Source organism: Rhineura floridana, chromosome 1 (assembly GCF_030035675.1).
Source record: "Rhineura floridana isolate rRhiFlo1 chromosome 1, rRhiFlo1.hap2, whole genome shotgun sequence".
Classification (NCBI taxonomy): Eukaryota; Metazoa; Chordata; class Lepidosauria; order Squamata; family Rhineuridae; genus Rhineura; species Rhineura floridana.
In genome coordinates, this window is record NC_084480.1 from 142,576,372 (window position 1) to 142,594,493 (window position 18,122).

Here is an 18,122-nt window from a genome sequence, read left to right on the forward strand (position 1 = left end):
GTAAACAAAAGAAGAAAGAAAAGTTAAAAATAAAGCACCAACTTTAAAATTAGTGTATTCTTCTCCATGAAAAGCAGAACATATTACATCATTCTAAAGTTATTCACCTATTCAACGGCACTGCAGTGCATGGACAGAAGTCATATTTTTTAACACCAACCTATGAATTTAATTTGGTGTAGCATGACTAACTTAATTTACCGTTCTGGAAAATTGTAACTTAATTTACTTATCCCTTTAATAAATATGTTAACATTGTCAAATGAAGATTTCATTTTGAATGTATGGGTTTAGAAATAAGAATATTCTATCTATTTTAAGAGTAAGTCAAGTGCTGGAATAAAAGATGATTCTTAAAAATAAGACATCTGTAACTGGTGTTCCTCGAAATACAAAGCCCTAACAATCACAAGGACAAAGTAGAGCTTTTTAATGGTAGAATGTTTACATGAAGTTTCACTGTACATACTGGAGGTACTAGTATATCTTAAGTAGCTATAATTCTCAGTGGTGGCCCCCAAATTATGGACTGATCTCCCTGACGAGGTGCGCCTAGCACCAACACTGTTATCTTTTCAGCGCCAGGTTAAGACTTTCCTCTTCTCCCAGGCATTTTAGCATGTGTTTTTAAATTGCTTTTTAAAAATGTGTTTTTAAATTTGTATATCTGTTTTTAATGTTTTTAATTGTTGTAAACCACCCAGAGAGCTTCAGCTATGGGGTGGTATACAAATGCAATAAATCAATAGTTGTCCAGTTAAATATTGTACCATTTGTTTTTACACACAGATTGCAATTATCTTACAAGTGGCCCTTAGACTATGATGCGCAAACTACAGATTTTTTTTAAGATGTACAGACAAGTATGCAATTACCTCAAAAGGCACAATTGGGCTTAAAGCTCTCTCTTGAATTAAAAATGCCATCTATTTTATAAGACAATTCAGCCTTCAGACAATAAAAAAAAATACTTTAGTAAGGTGAACATGTTCTGAAAAGGATCAAAATGTTTTGTGGCAGAGATCAGTCTCTCTCTAACTTAGTAAACAAACTGAAAGTGTGGGATTTTGACAAAGCAATAGCAAAATTTACTAAAATAGCTACTTTTTCTAATAGTGTAGCTTTTCTCAAAGTAACTTGATTGTAAAATCTGTAGCGTATTCTAGGTAGAACTGTATCCTAGGAACAATGCTCTAACTAGCTATTCCTGTTTTAAAGAAACTGAATGATTCGATTTCAGAAAATTTGCTGATGTAAAAATTTTCTACAGGGATTTTGGGATGAAGTCAACATACATAAATTTTATCTAATTTCTATTCCAGCAGAAGACAGCTCTTTTATTCTTCAGTTGGAAATAGAGTTTTAAGTATTTCTAATTAAAGGTTTTTTTTAAAAAGCCTCACATTATAGAGGAAACAGCATCTAAAAGTTTTTTCTACTGCATCAGTAGCATGAACAATTTTCTACATAGTTATACAAAGCGTTATTACTGAAATATCAATTCTACACTAGGTGTCTACAATTTTAAAGGGTCAAGAGTAGATTGTCACAGGAAAACAAAAAGATCGGCAAGGAAAAGATAATTTTTGACAAAAAAATTCCCAACATGCTGAAGTTCAGTTTTCTGCTTTTCACTTTGCTGGTAAATAGGGTTTATTTAAAGGATAGCTGCTCAGTGGAAGGCCTTTAAGTTGAGCACAACTTAATGCCAAAATATTAGCTCTTATGAGACTAACATTTCCCCAACATCTCCAAGTATACATGGTTAACTGTTTCTGTCATATCATCACCCGAAGTTTGATAGTTAAACATGAATAAAACAAATCCTTACAAAATCTACATTTTGTCTCCATAACACGGAGCATGCCTAACAGCTACCCTGCAGGTTGACTGAATACCATACATACAGTATGGCCTGTTATGTTCAGCAAAAGGTATTTATTAAACATATGTACCTGCCTTTAAAAACCTGCTTCCCTTTTAGAAGAATGTTTTTCTCTCATTAGATCATGATTAAACGTCTTCATAAATAGTGAGATGAACAGGCAGCATGGCCATCAGATGGAAAGTAAATTCATTCAAAACATAGCATAACAATTAAAGTAAATTCCATTTTAAAAACTGTCAATTTTGTAAACTAGTGGACAGCATGAAAAACTCTAAATCATATCTGTTTACATATAATCACTCACTGCCTACACAATTTGCTCTTTAAATTATCTCTCTCCTCCTCCTCCCCCTCCTTTGCAGTTCTCATTTCTAAAAAGCTAGTTCTGATGAAGGACTGGAAATGAAGCTCCTTGTAAACACTGTCGTACAAACAAACACTCAGATTCTGACCATTGTTGTATCTCTCCGTCAAAGGAGAAGTTTGTTAAAGGGCAATAGTACAAATCTCAACAAAAAAAGCTTATCACTTTAGTTGCTTATCACTTCTGGGGAAAGACTAATGCCAGACAGGGTTTAAAGCTAGTCACTTTCCAAATTAGCAGGTGGGAGGCAGAAATACTGGAAGAAATATTACTGGGACTGCCAACAGTGTCTGCACAATTGGAAGGACATGTAAACTAGTCAAAATACCTAAATCCATCCATTTCCAAAAATTATTAAATGCCAGCCAAAGCCAAAATGAAGGTTCCAACACGTCTCATTAGGTATTCAATCTGCTGAGCAGTTGCTCCAAAATGCAATGCAACTCAGCGCTCTTTACAGTAAACACAGTGCATCCACTGTATATGGGTTTCACCCAATGTCACACAAGTTGACTTCTGCTTGCACAATGGGACTTCTTCCTCTCCTTCCTCTTGCGCTCCACTCGCATTCGCTTTGGAAGATCCAGACAGATCTTGAGGGCATATACGGGGCTGCAGGAGGGATGAGAGGAAGGGACAGCCCCATCACACAGGCAGAAGTGTGCTCCACTGGCAGACTGACTCCACTAGGTTCCACCCTGCTGCTTTAGAATTTTCATTATTAGCAAAGATAATACCCAAATCTAATACCAGAGAGACTGTGTGTGTCAACCATCACATTTAATAAAAACAAATCTGTCTTCAGAGTAATATACTGGAGACTATTGGTTTTTGCAGGATACATCTTCCAGAAGCATTTTAGCAATTACTTCCTGCATACTATCAAAGAATGTTACAGAAGTTGTTCTATTAATTGTAAAGAAAAACAAGAAGTTACAGTAAAGTTCAGTCTCATACTACAGGCCCACTAGAGCACTGAAAACTGAATTTACCTAAAAATATGAAGATCAGGCAGTATACCAGCTATGTGTGGGGAATATGGCAAAAGTTGGCAACTGATAAGAAGAGTGGTGCAAACTGTCACTGCTGGAAGAGATTAGCCATCCCAGATCGGGTCTGTGCGCTCCCTACCTCTTCTAGAACTCATGAAGTGTTTGAAAACCTATGCTTCCATAAAGTACTTGCTTAACCACAGTGTGCCATTTCATCTGAACCCAAGAAATGGTGGTTAATTTTAACTGTAGTTCATTTCAAATGCCAACTTGAAATGATGGGCTATAAGGCTGGCTTATTTCAACAAACCATAGTTAAGAATAACCATGGCTTGGGATTTGGAGGCAACGCTAAACTGTTAATAAAAAAACCTTGTGATCTCTTTGGAGCCACACTGGATGACAAATGGGGAGGGGGAGTGTGTGAGCCCAAGGCTTGCCTAGGATCATGATGCCAGAATGCAGCCATTATTTTTCAAAGACAAACCCTTTGAGCAGAGAACAAGCCATGGGAAACATAACACATATACAGCTCAAACACAAAAAACCTTATCTTAAAAAATAATACATGTTTTCTTATTTTGATATAATAAGCCTTTTGGGCAGCTCACAAATAAAGCATAAAATATCATTAAACACACATCATTCAATAACAGTTTGCATAAAACAGCAGCATAAAAACACAAGGATAAAAGAAGGCAACTAAAAATATACAATACAATACAGTCGTTCAGAACATTAAAAACAGATTTTTAAAATGCCTGGGGGAATAAAAGAAAACTTCACCTGGAACCCCAGTGAACACAAAGACAACACCATGCAACCCTCTCTGGGGAGGGAATTCCACAGTCAGGGTGCAACCACTGAAAAGGCCCTGCCCTGGTAGCCATTCCCTTCATTTCACTTGGTGGGGATAGAGCAATGCCCTCTGGAGATCTTACGCTATGGGCATGTGGAAAAAGGCAGTCTTTCAGGTCACAAGCCATTAAGAGCTTTACAGTTTAAATTAAAAAATCAAGATTAGTGAGAAAAAACTCAACCTACAATTAGAACGAATTTGCCAAAGCGCTAGTTACAAATCAGAAAGATTGTTAAAAATCAGAAAGATTCATAGGCATCATACAAGAAGTAAGACAAATGACTATTATGGGAACTAGTTCCTTTATGAGATCAATAACCTCATTAACACAACGTTAAGTACAATTAAGATATGCAACTGAGATGAATGAAGAACTCTGAAGGAACAGCTCCCCTTTTGAAATCACAGATAATGGCAGAATTTTGAATGTCTAAAAGAAAGCTGGTAAGGCACAGCAACCTAATTACTTTGCCAAAATTGTATGAAATAATTCTCTCAAGCGGAACTAGAAAGTTCATGTGTAGGCAACGTTAAGCCAACATGTAAAAAATAACCTCTTCCCTTAAATATTAGACACGCTCTGTTATCTTTTCGGTGCCTATTTCAAGACCTTCCTCTTTCAACAAGCCTTTTAAGTAGAGACTGTATCTCAGTCTGGGTCTGTGCTGGAATTGCTTTTTAAGATGTTTTTAAAGTTTTTTTAGAAAGATGTTTTCAAGATGTTTATTTTAATATGTTTTTAAAGATGATTTGTTTAAATATGTTTTAAAGTTTTTTTTAAGATGTTTGAAAGTGCTTTCAGTGTTTTTGTTTGCCATCCTGGGCTCCTTCTGGGAGGAAGGGCGGGATATAAATCAATTAAATAAATAATATCACAATTCTTTTCTCAAGCTGAGGGATGCAAGCAAGACAAAATTGTTCATGTAAATACCTAGATGTCTGTTATGCACAGCAAATTTCAAATCTGCATGTTCAATTCCTTCCACAGCGTTGTTCCAAAAGGTAACCAAAAGAACTATACAAACATTTATAAGACTCATTTCAGTTCTAAAAAAATGCAACATTTGGAAAATCTCAAACAAAATGGCCAGCACAAAGTTAGGTATGTTTAACCCCACTAACATCAATGGTCTTAAATCACACATAACATTTGTGACCAAATGCAAAGATCCAAGGCGTGATCAAGGGTTTGGGCATGTCCAGTGGGATTTTGTAAAGAACAGTCCCTCCACCCAGTCCCAACCAAAAACTGCTTTTGAGAGTTTCCTCACTTTGAAAAGATACTTGCAAAGCCATGATACATGGTGCTGCTGTTTAAGAAGCACAAACCAACAGCTCCATGGGTGTATGGAACAGGTTGCCTGGTTCTTTGGATCCTGGCCATAGCTTATTTCCACCTGTACTGAGGATCAAACAGCTAAGAGAGACAAGATGACTGCAAACAACAACAAAAATCACACGTTAATTGGAGGCAAGTAAGGACACAATCCACCTGATACACTGGGCTGAGGGGCTTCAGGATACGGTGAAGCTGGGGAGGCAGAGGAAGGTATCAGCACTGCCAGGCTCCACCAGCAGAAATCCCCCTCAGGCACAGCCAGGGATCTCCACTGCCACCCAGGTGCAGCTGGGGCCAGCCGGCTCAGCCGAGACTAGCACAAGCGGAGCCAGTAGAAGGCATTCCAGGGTGTGTTGGGGCAGAACTGAGGGGAGGAGGACTTCCGCCACATCCTGAGCCCATTTGGCTCAGTCCTGCGCTCTTCCACTCCGGCAGCCTCTGTGCCGGGAAAAGGGATGATAGAAGGAAACATGCATTTCGTTTCTTTCCACCGTGCCCTGCCAGAGCATCCAGCATCTTCTCCTCCCATTGGCACCTGAACGGAGGTGGCGGCTCCTTCTGCTGACTCTTCTGCTGCCAGCCTCCTAAAAGTTGGATTACACCCTAAGGTGCCATATGCTTAGTTTCATTTTAAATACTTTAAATACTTAAATGCTTTTTTTCCCTAGACAATATTTAGATGGGCTTTAATAATTTCCTTATCAAAGGCATTTTCCCCAGGTGATTGATACAAGAGACCACTCTAATACAGTCATAGTATTATGTCTTAAGTGCCTATTTCTTATCAAATTGTGGGCAATACAGACTCTCATTGTATGTTGTTCTTCCAAGGTTATCTTTCAATACTTTATAAAAAGGTCAAGATACTTAACTATGAATCTCACTTTCTTCACATTTGAATTTTGAAACTTCGGAAATGTTTACGTTAGCAATTTACAATAAAGCTCAGATATATGAAAGAATAACTTTCTAAAACAATTAAAACTGTATTTACGTTTCACACAAGACCTCTCTACTCACAAAACAAGAAATCTAAGAAGATCAGACACCATTTGAGTGGGAATAGTTATGCATTAATCAGTATTGTTATGTTTTTCCCTTCTACTATATTCAAAAAACATAACTAGATTTTTACTCCATTTCTTCTTTAAACTAATCACTGCATGGATTAAGAACTAAAACAGCAACTGAAAACTTCATTCTGTTTAATAATATTTCCATGCCAAGACACAAATACAATGTTTTCATCTAACACTCTAAACAGCATGTTAATATTTCATTTCAGAGATTATTAAGAAACAGTATCACAAGCCAAGAAGGAGGAAGGACTCAGCAAAATTGAGACAATTTGAGGAAGTAGGAATGTTTGAAACCTGATGTCACACTTAGGTATTTGCTTCTCATCACAATCATTTGAGAATATTATAATTCAATGCCAACAAGTACATGCACTTCTCCTCCTCATGCCATAAATTGAGTTATGGATTATAGCCATTTCAACTATGCACTGGGGGTTCATCATATCACAGCAGTACCTATTAGGTCAACAAAAATGTCACAAAATAGAGTGCAAGCTACAGAACTTGTTACCGAACTAGATCAGCTTTCCTCAACCTGGTGCCCTACAAATATTTTGGACTACAACTCCCATCAACCTCAGCCAGCATAGGTTTGGCTGTGCTGGCTGTAGCTGATCTGAGTTGTAGTCCAAAACATCTGGAAGGTACTGAGTTGGGAAAAGCTGGGCTAAATGGTAAACAAAACAACGGAGTGGAGAGAGAAAGTTTGGCTGGTAGTAAATAAATACTTGATAATTAATAAAGCCATGAATGTGCATTTTGTAAAAGTATCTAACTTTAGGAATGTAGTCTGTACTAGAATGATAAATTGCGATAACGATTTTTTTAAAAAAAAAACAGCATTAACATATTTTAGGAACTGTTCTGCAATATTGTTGATATTCATCTAACAATATTTATCTAATAAAAGCTATAACAAGAATGCAGATCCTTCTGGCAAATGGCCATTACCATCACAACTGGATATCACCTGTTCCAACAGCCAGATCTTCCTCACAGTTCTGAACTCTATTTGAGTTATAATCATAAAAAAAGATACTAACCTTCACCGGCTGACGTTCCACAGCCCTCAAGGTTTAAGAGGATATTGTCATCTTTGTCATCTCTGGCGCCTCCCAACAGCATCCAGCTCTCCACATTATCACTTTCAGAGGCTATGCTTGCCACATCTACATTCTCATCACTAGAGCTATCCTCTATTACTAAGATCTTGTGAATCATGCGAACATCACGATGAAAAGAGATCAACTTTTCATTTGTCCTTTTCTTCACTCTTGACATTTCTGGTGTCTGTCTCTTTGAATTCAGGGTAATCTGAGAAGAATCTCTAGCAGGTTTTGGTGAGATGAACTCAGTAAGATTGTATGTTCTTCCTGGCACTGGAGACTCTGGTGTTGTTAGCTTCTGGAGTTTGCTTTTGTAGATGCTATCTTCATCAGGGGTATCGGACAAGGTGATGATATCTGGACTACTATCTGAAATTATAATAAAGTTGGTTTTTTTATCCTGTTTACTAACTAAGCTCTGCCTCTCCTCAGATCCAAATGCTTCATTTTCTTCTCCATTGACATCCTCACTGCCTTGTGCGTAATGAACTTGACTGTACAGATGAAATTCTACCTCACTATCAATACTTGCTTCACTGGAAGACTCTTCACAGTAGATATCATCTTCAAATGCTTCTCTATCATCATATCCACCAAGCATTGTGGAAAGTATTTTGTATCTAGTGGAAAAAAACCAAACCAAAATAATGTATAATGCTAAGCAATACCAAATAAACATTTATTTCACATACATGCAGCAACCTTTAAAATGCACAACATTTCAAGCCATCCACTTTAACAGTGCAATCTTATGCATGCTTACTTAGAAGCCCCACTGTATTCAACTGGGATTATTCCAAGATAAAAAATGTAAATGTACTGCCTTCAAGTCGATTCTGACTTATGGCGACCCTATGAATAGGGTTTTCATGAGGCTGAGAGGCAGTGACTGGCCCAAGGTCACCCAGTGAGCTTCATGGCTATGTGGGGATTTGAACTCTGGTCTCCCAGGTCGTAGTCCAACACCTTAACCACTACACCACACACCAAGATAAGAGGGCCTAGAATGGACTGAACCTTTACTCAAGGTTAAAGGTGTAGATAATTATGATGTAGGTTTCCCAAATGAGTATTTCAGTGCCTACTTCTAACCTGAACAGAACCTTTACCAAAGGATTGCTTGCATAATTATTTGTATTAATTACCTGCATTCATTGTTACTAGGTTAGAAATATTAAAATTCACCTGTTCCGTGAGGTCAAGGATTTCCACTTCCACAACTTCCCCATGCATGCCCCACACACTGCTCCAGAGGGTTGAAGGAACCACCAGAACAGAATTAGGTGGGGTGCAGGTGGAGGGGGGTTCAGTTGCACAAATAGAAATCCTTGCACTGACAGAATGAATTACTTGGATACTGCCCAAAGTATACAAATGAAAATCCCTAATTCCCTACAGCCCCCTCGTTATCGTGTAGTTAAGGAACAGAGCAGCATACACACACATATGGTTTCTACAAAGTGCAGGATGAGATCCAACCACACAGAAACTGAGACAACACTGCAACAATAAACTTTTAGTCTTTTCTCAAAATCCTGAATGCAATTTGTATTTTATTTTTTATATTTATTTATTTTTATACTTAACATGGTAATGCTTTTACAGAACCACCAAGGCAAAACACAGAAGTATAACGTCTTAGAGGCTTTAAATGTATAATGCAGATGGAATCTTACATGGCAATCGTAACCCTGGCAGCAAGATGAGAATGAAATGGAACAGTAAATTGACCACTGCATCCCAAGCTCTGACGGCTTGTGCCAGCCAGGTCAGAAGGTGGAGTGTATTTTTCTACTTATTGCCACACCATTTCCAGAACTGTCCTCCTCAGATCGAAAGCCACCAGCATCCCACCCCAAAATACCTCATTTCAGGGCTTTCAACTGGCTACTGCTGGCAGGACACTTGTCATGGCAGCTTCCCACCCAACTGAGAGGCTGAGGATCCACCCCATGGCAGAGATGCCACCCAATCAGCACTGCCCCTTTCCATCAATGGATGCTATCAGACAGGCAACTATGAGCCACCCTAAGTCCCCTCCAGCATCAACATAGGGTGTGGGGTAGGACTGTGCTCCAAATATCCACTATGTAAATCCTCAGCCATCTCTAGATGAGACACTTTCTACATGGCTAAATCAGTGATATGTGGTGGGAAATTTCCTAAGACCATTAGTAGCAATGAATGGATCTAAACTGCAAATCAATAGGCAAGCTTTGCAGTTTCAACATTTTAGCTTTGCTTACTAAATACAAGTAAAATAAATGTGTTAAATTAGTACACTCTAGGTCAGTCTTTCCCAACCGGTGTGCCTCCAGATGTTGTTGGACCACAACTCCCATCAGCCTCAGCCATGGCTGAGGCTGATGGGAGTTGTGGTCCAACAACATCTGGAGGCACACTGGTTGGGAAAGGCTGCTCTAGGACATTAAAAAATTAGATTCAAATAAATTTCCAACCCAAATTTTTCCACAAAACCCACATCACTGGGATAAATACAGATAATGCAAATCAGGGTTTTTCTCTTCAGATTCTGTCATATACTGAATACTGACAGAAGGAAGAAATTATATCACTTATTCCTCCTTCACGTGTTCCAAGCAATGTAAGACTTTAAAAAGGTTAAAACCAGCACACTTCTAATAGGGCTCACAGGTAAAATGATACCAATGTAATTAGTGCAGAACAATGAATATAATTGCACCTGCCATTACATGGCAAGATGCATGGCAGCTTATTGCACCAGTCCAACATCTTGAAAGGAAATCCCATGCAAAGCATGTTGTACCTGGAAGCTACAGAAGGATGGATCAGCACAGCAACATCACACCCGTCCAGGAAAGGGAAAAGCCTTCTGAAGATGGAAGAGGCACTCCTGACAACAACTCCATGCTGCTTCTCAAAAAACTTCAGATTCCAGCAGTACTCCAGGCTTTTAATCTGACCAGAGTGTTATCGAAGCCCCAGCTAGGCTGATCCCCCTCCAAACCACTCCCATTTCCTACCAACATCACCTCCATCTTTTCTAGATTCAATTTGAAATCTTTGTTAGCCAATGACAGCTTTTTTAAAAAAACAGTTAAAGCAGCTCTTGCTTCAGAACTGGGAGAAGCTCACCATCCAGGAATGAAGCATTAACCATCCTGGCCACATGTCTGCTCACCTGCAACTGACAGGTTTTCAATGTCCAAGATGAACACTATACAGATTGTGGCTTTCAGAAGCCCAAGAATCCTATCAACACCCTCAAGGTAGAGCAGATCAAAATTATCCAAGCAACTGCAACAAGCAGATGACTGATTCTGACACTGCCAATTTAGATTCAGTTTACAGCTATATCTAAGTCAGACAAAGTATCAGTGAGTTCATCAGCAAATAATTGTGCAAGGGCACCGCAGTGAAGCAGCTTTTGGTCCATCTTCTGGGGACTCCACCCTAAGGTTAGAACCTCACCAGCTGGCAAGAACTCGGCAGGACATAATTCCACTGAAGTAAAGGTGACAGAGAGAGGGAGATTCCTCTTTGCTGCCATCACGTCATAGGCCTGCAAATGGACCCTATGACATGATTGGTCAGGTTTTCCACTACTGACATTCAAGCCATCACTACAGTGTAGAAAGTTGCCTTACAATGAGTCAGGCCTTTGGCCCATCTAGCTCTGCATTTTCTGCACTGATTGGCAAGGGCTCTCCAGGGTTTCAAGGAAGATTCTCTCCCAGCCCTAGCCTGGAGATGCCAGGGATTGAACCTGGGATCTCCTGCATGCAAGGCAGATGCTCTCCCTCCAAGCTACAGCCCTTCCCCAACTTTTCCACTACTGGCATTCAAGCAATCTCCATATACTTCAGGTTCCCTGGCTCCTCATTAAAACAGGGAGCTGGGACCCTATGAAGTGTATGGTACAGGAAGCATCCCTATCTACAGTACCAGCAAACCAGTATTTCACACTCTTACTAATGCAACAGAAACACCTATGCTCCAGGGAACAGAACATCTAAAGTGGTTTCCCACTTTTTTTTCTTTCAATTTACCAATTAATATTTTTCTGAATGAGTCCCTCATTTATAACCAGGGCTGTAGAGTCGGAGTCGTGGAGTTGGAAGCAATTTTGGGTGGAGTCGGAAGAAATGTACAGACTCCGACTCCAAAATAAATTTTGATTGACAATTTTTTTAAAATAGAAATTCAAAATGTCAAAGAAGCTTCCCATGAAGTCAGCTGTAGTTGAACATTTCACCATAACTCAAGATGGAAAACATTTTGTGTGTCAGTGTATGACACAGGACCCAGATGAAGACAAATGCTGTGATGCCAAGATCAGCGCATATTCAGGCAGCGATAAAAATGCTCCTATGAGAGCTTCCAATTTAAAAAGACATTTACAGCCCTTTCCAGGGCCATGGAGTTGGAAGCAATTTTGGGTGGAGTCAGAGTCGGAGTCGGACAGTAGAAAAACAGAGGAGTCGGAGTCGAAGGTTTGGCGTACCGACTCCACAGCCCTGTTTATAACCACTATATTGTCTGTAGGTGGCCAAGCTGATTGGCACAGAATCACAGTATTTGGTAACATTAGACAAAAACGTTCTCTAGCATTAGTCACTCATGGACATTTCACATGAAGCATTTGCTATTCAGGTACAAATAACTGGAATACAGAAGTGTATGCATCATATTTATGGAGGCTGCATGCCTGTACAAGGCACAGCATCTGCCTTTTAAATACATAATGGGCTTACTTTTAAAAAAACTGAGAGAAGTATGTATACAGGTGAAACAAAGGTACACTGTAACTGTGGCCTGCAAACAGCCATCTGGGAATGGTTCACACTGCCAGTTCTGGTTTTGAGGAGCCAAAGGAGGTTCCTTGGGCATGTAACCATGCATTCTTACACTTTGCCACCCATATGGTCACAAGGGGGCAACCGCTACTTGCCACGGATAAGTGGCATACTACCTTTCTGAATGTTCTCTTTTCCTCCAAGAGAAAGGAGGGGGGGAAACTGGTGATAGTCACCCCAAGGAAGGAAGAAATGGCTACAAGACATATGGTGTTGCGACTAACACAGCTGATTTTATTCCATATGCTTCTAAAGGACAGCAATGGATTGCCAGCATGATAAATTCAGAAGGATGAAATCAACAAAGCCCAGATGATGTAGAACTAGTAGTAACCCACAGATACCATGAAACAATAGTGCTTATGTTGCCACCCAGTTTGCAGCCAGTGAAACATCAAAAGAATTTCCATAGACACTGTGATTTTTACAATAAAGGTGGTACACAATAAATGCACAGCTCTATGAAAATCTAATATTTCACCAACAGCATCATAACATTAGCATTATGACAGTACTTTAGACTAAGCCTGCAGACATTGTCTGTTCGTCCTTTTCACTTTGTGTAGAACAACAAGGGATCGGAAACCCTTTAACAAATTATCTGTCAGACATTTTTAAAACATCAATTATACCCCTTTAATAGAAATCACTTTCTGCATTTCATAACACACAAAATCTATAAACTGACAAGACATTAGTAAGCAGAGGACAACTTCCATATCTTAAGTAAAGCTAACAGGCCCTGGCACTTTAACAGTAGAAGGCTTGCAGTTCAAAAGAACACAATGGATGCTACAAGGGACTTAATTTTCCACACTTTGAGCTCATTCATACGAGCCTTAGACTGTGGGGGTACTTCTCACAAGAAATACCTTCATAACCACCCCTTCATACAAAGGAGATGATGAAGGGATGGCTATTGATTCAAGACTATCAAATCAAGCCATATTGCCATGCTATATAGACATAGCGCAACATTTGTGAACCGATATTAGATGGAGACAAGGACTTGCCTGTGATAGAACATACTATTTAAAGAGTTCCCTGGCTCCTCATTAAAGCATGATAGAGTTTTTAAGAACACAGTATACTCAGAGAAAGATATGAACAAGTTTGACATCTAGAGGAAATCATGTCACCAAACAGAAAGGAAGCAATCTGTGTTTCACTTGACAGCTGCAACACACATCACATATAATACACAGAAAGGTTACTTATACTGAGTAAAATCACAAGTCCATCTAGATCAGTACCGCCTACACTGACTGGCAGCAGCTATCCAGCATTTCAAAGAGGAGTCTTTCCCAGTCCTACCTGGAGATGCCAAGGGTTGATCCTTGGACCTTTTGCATGGAAAACATGTGCTTTACCACTGAGCTATAGTACTGCTATTAAAACTATTATATCTGCTTAGAGAAGATAGATTGCACTTTAAGGGCAAGCAAAATGGTGGGAAAAGGAACAAGTTGCCTGCTCAAAGCTCTCTGGGATTTATAACCTTCTTAAAGACAAGGATAATTTTTACTAGAAAAACTTCTTTAGTTGGCATTTATATGTTTTTTCTATTCCACCCTAAATCAAAACTTCTCAGGGTGGGGAACAATCAAAGCATAATAAAGTAAAATGTTCATGTTCATAAAATAAAAAATACATAAATGTACAATAAAAACCACAATATATAAGCCACCTCTTGGGTGAATGTCAGTATCCATTACGAAAGGCCAATGTAAAAAGCCATGTTTTGAGCTGGCATCTGAAAAATAGCACAGGCCCCACCTAATTTAAGGGGGTTCCATTACGGAGAAGGCCCACCCATGTGTCAGATCAGAAATATCATTCCTAGTGGCGGGATAGTGTGGAGGGCCCCCATGCAGATCTTAATTCACAGTGGGATTATAAAACGTGTGTTTTTCAATGTTGGGTCCCTAGATTTATTTTATTTATTTAATTAATTAAGCTTATATATGTATGTCAGACTACAACCCCATCAAGCCCAGCTAGTTTAGCCAATAGCCAAGGATAATGGGAGCTGTAATCCAACAACATCTGGGGACCCAAGGTTGAAGAACAATGGCTATTGTAAAGTAGTTTGCCTCAAACAGAACACTGTGAGGTACTATCACAGCTAATGGGTGATTAATAGTCCATTTTACAGATGTACAAACCAAGGTTGAGCAAGCAGCTTGCGCAATGTCTACCCACTGGCTTGACAGGGATTTGAACACTTGCCTCCTTAGAATTTTTCTCTAAATTTCTCACACTAATATTAACTCTTTTTAATAACTCTGATTTTACATTTTTATAGACTTAATACTGTATTCTAATGTTTTTAGTATAAGCCATGTGGATAACTTTGGATTAACCTTGAGAACCTTGAATCTGGCTTTCTATTAAAAAAAATATTAAAAATGATATTTTAAGGATTGATAGCAAATACTTAGGGGGGAGGGTACTATAAATTATTTGAAAGAAATGCTTGCCAAAGCCCATCATATTATTCTAAGACATTTTTAGGAACTATATTGACCATTACTGTCCAGTTTTTCAACTCCATATTTAATAGTTAAAACAATTTAAATGGCATTACCATACCTGCAATTATACTGCAGTCTGGTCACAGTAAACCAGTAGTTCCCAAACTTTCCCCCCCACAGACCAATTGAAAATTGCTGATCGTCTGATTTTTCTGTGTGTTGTAGCAACTGTAATGCTCTGTGCTAGATGCTATAATTTTTTTAATTGTTATTTTATTTCTCCTTTTATTTCTTATATTGTATTTTATAGTATTACATTCCATAGAATCCAAATAGTTAAGCTATGGAATTCGCTCCCATAGGTGGCAGTGATGGCCACCAACTTGGATGGCTTTAAAAGAGGATTAGACAAAAATATGGAGGATAAGGCTATGGCTAGTAGCCATGATGGATATGCTCTGCCTCCACAGTCAGAGACAGTATGCTTCTGAATACCAGTTGCTGGAAGCCACAGGAGGGGAAGTGCTCTTGTGCTCAGGTCCTGCTTGCAGGCTTCCACAGGCATCGGGTTGGCCACTGTGAGAACAGGATGCTGGACTAGATGGGCCATTGGCCTGATCCAGCAGGCTCTTCTTATGTTCTGAGGAACTGAGGCAAGTAGTGGTGAGAATTTGACAAAAGAATTTACCCAAGACTCCTGAGTAAACTTATCAGTCACAGGATAACAGGAGAGGTCCTCCTGTGGATCAGTAACTGGTTAAGAAACAGGTTAAGAAACAGGAAGTCAAAATGAACAGTACTCCCAACGGAGGGATATAGAAGTGGAGTCCCCCAAGGATCAATAGTTTTTTAACTTGTTCATAAATTATTTAGCATTGGGACAGGCAATGGGGTAGCCAAGTTTGCTGATGATACCAAATTGTTCACGGTGGTTAAAACAAAAAGGGATTGTGAAGAGTTCCAAAGCCATCGGTCCAAATTAGGTAAATGGGCAGTAAAATGGCAAATGGAACTCATTTAAATTAGGGAAAAGTGAAACACATTGGTGCAAAAAAAATCTTAATGTCACATATACTCTCATGGGGTCTGAAATGTCAATGACTGACCAGGAATGAGACCTCAGGGTTTTAATAGATAGCTCAATGAAGATGTTGACCCAGCGTGCGGCAGCTATCAAAAAGGCAAATATGCTAGGGATCATTAGCAAAGGAACTGAAAATAAAGCTGCCAGTATCATAATATCACCGTAAGTTGTAATTGACTTGAAGGCATATAACAACAAAAATAATACTACTATTATACAGACCTATGGTGCAACCACATCTGGAACACTGCATAAAGTGCTAGTCGCCTCACCTTAAAAAGGATACTGCAGGGCTGGAAAAGTTTCAGAAAAGAACAACCAAAATGATCAAGAAGATGGAGACACTCCCCTATTTGGGGCTTTTTTAGTTTAGAGAAAAGGCAGGTAAGAGGGTACATATTAGAGGTGTATAAATTATTGATGGTGTGGAGAGAAAAGTTCTTCTCACATAATACTGGAACTTGGGGGCATCCAATGAAGCTGAATATAGGAAGTTTCAGGACAAACAAAAGGAAGTACTTCTTCACAGAGTGTGCAGTTAATTATGGAACTCACTCCCACAAGATATAATGACACCACCAACTTGGATAGCTTCAAAAGAGGATTAGACAAATTCATGGAGAATAAGGTTATCAATGGCTGTATTCTACCTTCACTGTCAGAGGCAGTAACCTGCTGAATACCAGTTGCTGGGAATCACAAGTGTGCAGAGTGCTATTGCACTCAGGTCCTGTTTGCCAGCTTCCCTTAGGCATCTCTTTTGCGGCTGTGAGAACAATATGCTTGACTAGATAGCCCTGTGGCTTGATCCATTTGGGCTCATCTTACATTCTTATGTTTTTTACATTCAAGCATGTATAATATCTAGCCCTTGCACTTTATGATTAAGCAAGATCTTGGTTACAAACAGGAATGTGTTTATGATACTACATGATTTCTGGACTCTTTTTAAGTTCATATATGTTTCCACAGAATTAAGCATCCTCTTGGTACTATTCCTCCCTCCCCTTTCCCAGGATTGACAAGATCAATTGCCAGCTTCTGCGCTGTGCTGGAAGAGAGGGGGCAGCACAGTCTGTCCACAACTTGAAACTGAGTAAGTTTGCTGTTATTCTGAAAAATCTCACATTCCAGACACTTGTCTCTCTGAACATGTGTAAAATACCTTTTCTCTGAACAGAACAAAACGTAAACTTACCCAAAAAAATCTAATGATATCTATATGGTATCAGTTCTCATCATTGCTGCCAGGACCTTCTAACAGCTTTAAAAAGAGAAAGAAAACAATGTAAGGACGTAACGTCTTTGAGCATGGACAGAGTGCTCCCCCAACCCCGAAGACAACCATTTTACAGAGAGTAAAGACATAACACAAGTGCACAAACATTATCCCCCACCCTCCGGATTTACATCGTTGTCCTGTGGCAACTGGCCAAGATGATGACATTTTGGCAACCTTAGAGAAAGAGGACGGTTCGATTAGGACTGGGGGTGGGGAGGGACTAGGTAAAAGTGGATGCTCTACAACTACCCTGGGGGTGCGGGTGGGGGCGAGGTAACCCATTTCGTGAGCTCGCTCACGCAGATTACTCACTAGCGCTGCCTGCTGCGACCAGGAAGCTCCTCGCGACCGGAAGAAGCGCCTCCAACGACCTCCTCCTCCCGCCCCTCACGCTGGGCTACGTTTCCGCCGGCTGAGAGAAGGAGGGGCATGTGAAGAGACAAGTTGCTCTTACTGCGCTTGCGCTGCAACTATCCACGACGGTAGAAGCATGCAGCGCAAGCGCGGGTACCCGCCCTTGATGGTTCATTGTATGAGGTCGCAGGAGAGCGAAAAAGTTGCAGAGCACATACAGGAGTTTCAGTACACGTGGGCGCCTCTATTAAATTGCCAAAGGAAAGGGGCGGTGCGCGGGAGTATAAAAATAGGGGCGTGACACTTCATGCTGGGGAAAGGAAGACGGCGCATTAGTAGCGTGTTGTTCAAGGGCACGTGGGAGTTACAGAGATATCAGGATTTCCGTTTTTAAACTTGGCTGGTCTGTGACCGAAATACATTAATTCATTCCATTTTTAAACATCTGGGTTCCTATGTTTTG

At 39.7% G+C, this 18,122-nt stretch overlaps 1 protein-coding gene across 1 annotated transcript in view; it reads right to left on the reverse strand.

Moving 5' to 3' along the window:
* Positions 1-17,750, reverse strand: part of ZCCHC7 (zinc finger CCHC-type containing 7) — a 178,392-nt gene extending 160,642 nt beyond the window's left edge. The window contains 3 exon segments of the mRNA XM_061634641.1: positions 7,565-8,247; positions 17,222-17,287; positions 17,618-17,750. Coding sequence (XP_061490625.1) covers positions 7,565-8,228 — 664 coding nt within the window. The 5' untranslated portion in view covers positions 8,229-8,247; positions 17,222-17,287; positions 17,618-17,750.
* Positions 17,751-18,122: the final 372 nt, after the last annotated feature.